Source organism: Sciurus carolinensis, chromosome X, assembly GCF_902686445.1.
Source record: "Sciurus carolinensis chromosome X, mSciCar1.2, whole genome shotgun sequence".
Lineage (NCBI taxonomy): Eukaryota > Metazoa > Chordata > Mammalia > Rodentia > Sciuridae > Sciurus > Sciurus carolinensis.
In genome coordinates, this window is record NC_062232.1 from 47,680,753 (window position 1) to 47,682,822 (window position 2,070).

The following is a 2,070-nucleotide window of genomic DNA, read 5'->3' on the forward strand; positions in this document are numbered from 1 at the left end:
GGGGTGGGAGGGGTTAGTGTTAGGGTTAGAGTTAGGATTAGGGAGGGGGGCAAGAATGGAGGAAGGAAGGACTGTATAGAGGGAAAAGAGGGGTGGGAGGGGTGGGAGGGGTGGGAGGGAAGGGAAAAAATAACAGAATGAATCAAACAACATTACCCTATGTAAATTTATGATTACACAAATGGTATGCCTTTATGCCATGTACAAACAGAGAAACAACATGTATCCCATTTGTTTACAATAAAAAAAAAAGAAGAACCCAAAATGTGAGTGATGTCCAAGCTATTGCAGCAAAAGACGAGTCCCTCTCTTCCTCCTGTGTTCACTTCAAAGATACCGGCCAGAGTTCATCTGCTGCTGCAGCAATCAGTAATCAAAAACAACCTAGAAGAACCCCATCTACCATGGCTGCTGCTGCTACAACTGTTCCATAATACAACAGCTAATGGATACACCAACCACCAGGTTGAGGGAAAGCCAAATGCCTCACAGGCTATCATTGAGCACTGGGACAAAGGCCTTCTAGACCATAAGGTTACTTTATTGGTTTGTTACCTGCTGTACAAGTATGGAATAAAAGAGCCCATTACAAATGCAAATATGCTGAAAAATGTAATCCAAATGTACAAGAATCACAACTCTGAGATTCTGAAGCAAGCCTCTGTGCACCTGGAGCTAGTCCTTGACATGAAAGAAGTGGATTGGAACAAGAATATCTACATCCTCATCAACAAGCTGGAACTAAATCACAATGCAAAAGTGAATGATAATGAGGTATACCCAAGACCGGCCTGCTAATGACTATCCTGGGCGTTATCTTCACAAAATGCAACTGTGCCAGTGAGCAGCAAGTCTGGGCAGTGCTAAATATGATGGGGGTATATGATGGGAAGAGTCACGTCATCTTTAGGGATCCCAGGAATTTGATAACCAGAGATTTAATGAAAGAAAAGTACCTAGAGTATCAGCAGGTGACCAACAGTGATCCTCCATGCTACAGATTCCTGTGGGGCCCAAAATCCCATGATGAATCCAGCAAGATGAAAGTCCTGGAGTTTTTGGCTAAGATCCAAAATACCATTTCTAATACCTTCCCAGGCTGGTATGAGGAGGCTTTGAAAGATGTGGAAGAAAGAGCCCACCCACTCCTGCGGCTAGGACTCATAATCTGCCATGGTCATTCCATATTCCATGGTCACATCTAGCAGTTTTTCTCGTCCCAAGTGAAGGCTAAGAAAATTCATTATGTTTTTGAAGAGGAAAGCTAATGTTCTCTTTAGTGGAAGGTGGGGTGAGACTGGTGACAACACTGTATAACACATATTCTTGTTCTATGTGATAACTTGGTTATTTATTTAACTCTTGTTCCACTTAATAGACAGTTTATGTAATTTCAGAATCCAATTATGAACAACATGATTTATATATTCATTGATCCTTATAAGCTGTAAGAGTCTTAATATTTTACAGAATAAAATTGAGAGACTTCCCATCTTATTTAGTGATTTCAAACAAGATGACAGAATAGTGGATTATGTATTTCATTGAAAATACGAAAGGACCCAGAAGCAAAATAGACTGAAAAACTAAAGGAAAAAAAGTAAAAGATGATAAATTGTTGTGTTTTGTTATCACTTTTGATCTGTTCTGTAAAATTAAGATATATATATATATGAATTTGTGTAATTCTTCAAGAATATAGTACAAATTATATCATAATAAATTATTTTGGGCTGGGGTGTGGCTCAGTGGTAGAGTGCTTGCCTAGCACTTGTGAGGCCCTGGGTTTGATCCTCGGTACCACATAAAAATAAATAAATAAAATAAATTATTTTGCAACTCACAAAAATAAATTTATGGACATTTAAGTTGTTTTCACCTTTTGGATATTGCAAGAAGTGCTGGTCTAAATATTCATGTGAAAATTTCTGTGTGGACATAAGTTTTCATTTCTCTTGGGTATATGCCTAGGGATGAAATTATTGGGTCATATTATAATTCTATGATTAAATGTTTGAGAATTTTCTAGACTGTTACCCAAGGCAGATTCACATTTTAATTTTCTACCAA

The 2,070-nt window shown here is 38.1% G+C and overlaps 1 protein-coding gene across 1 annotated transcript; it reads left to right on the plus strand.

Moving 5' to 3' along the window:
• Window positions 1-273: 273 nt before the first annotated feature.
• On the plus strand, window positions 274-1,205 carry LOC124971471 (melanoma-associated antigen B10-like). Its single transcript, XM_047535234.1, is given in 2 exon segments — window positions 274-769; window positions 772-1,205. Coding segments are annotated over 2 exon segments (930 nt in total).
• The last annotated feature ends 865 nt before the right edge of the window (window positions 1,206-2,070 follow it).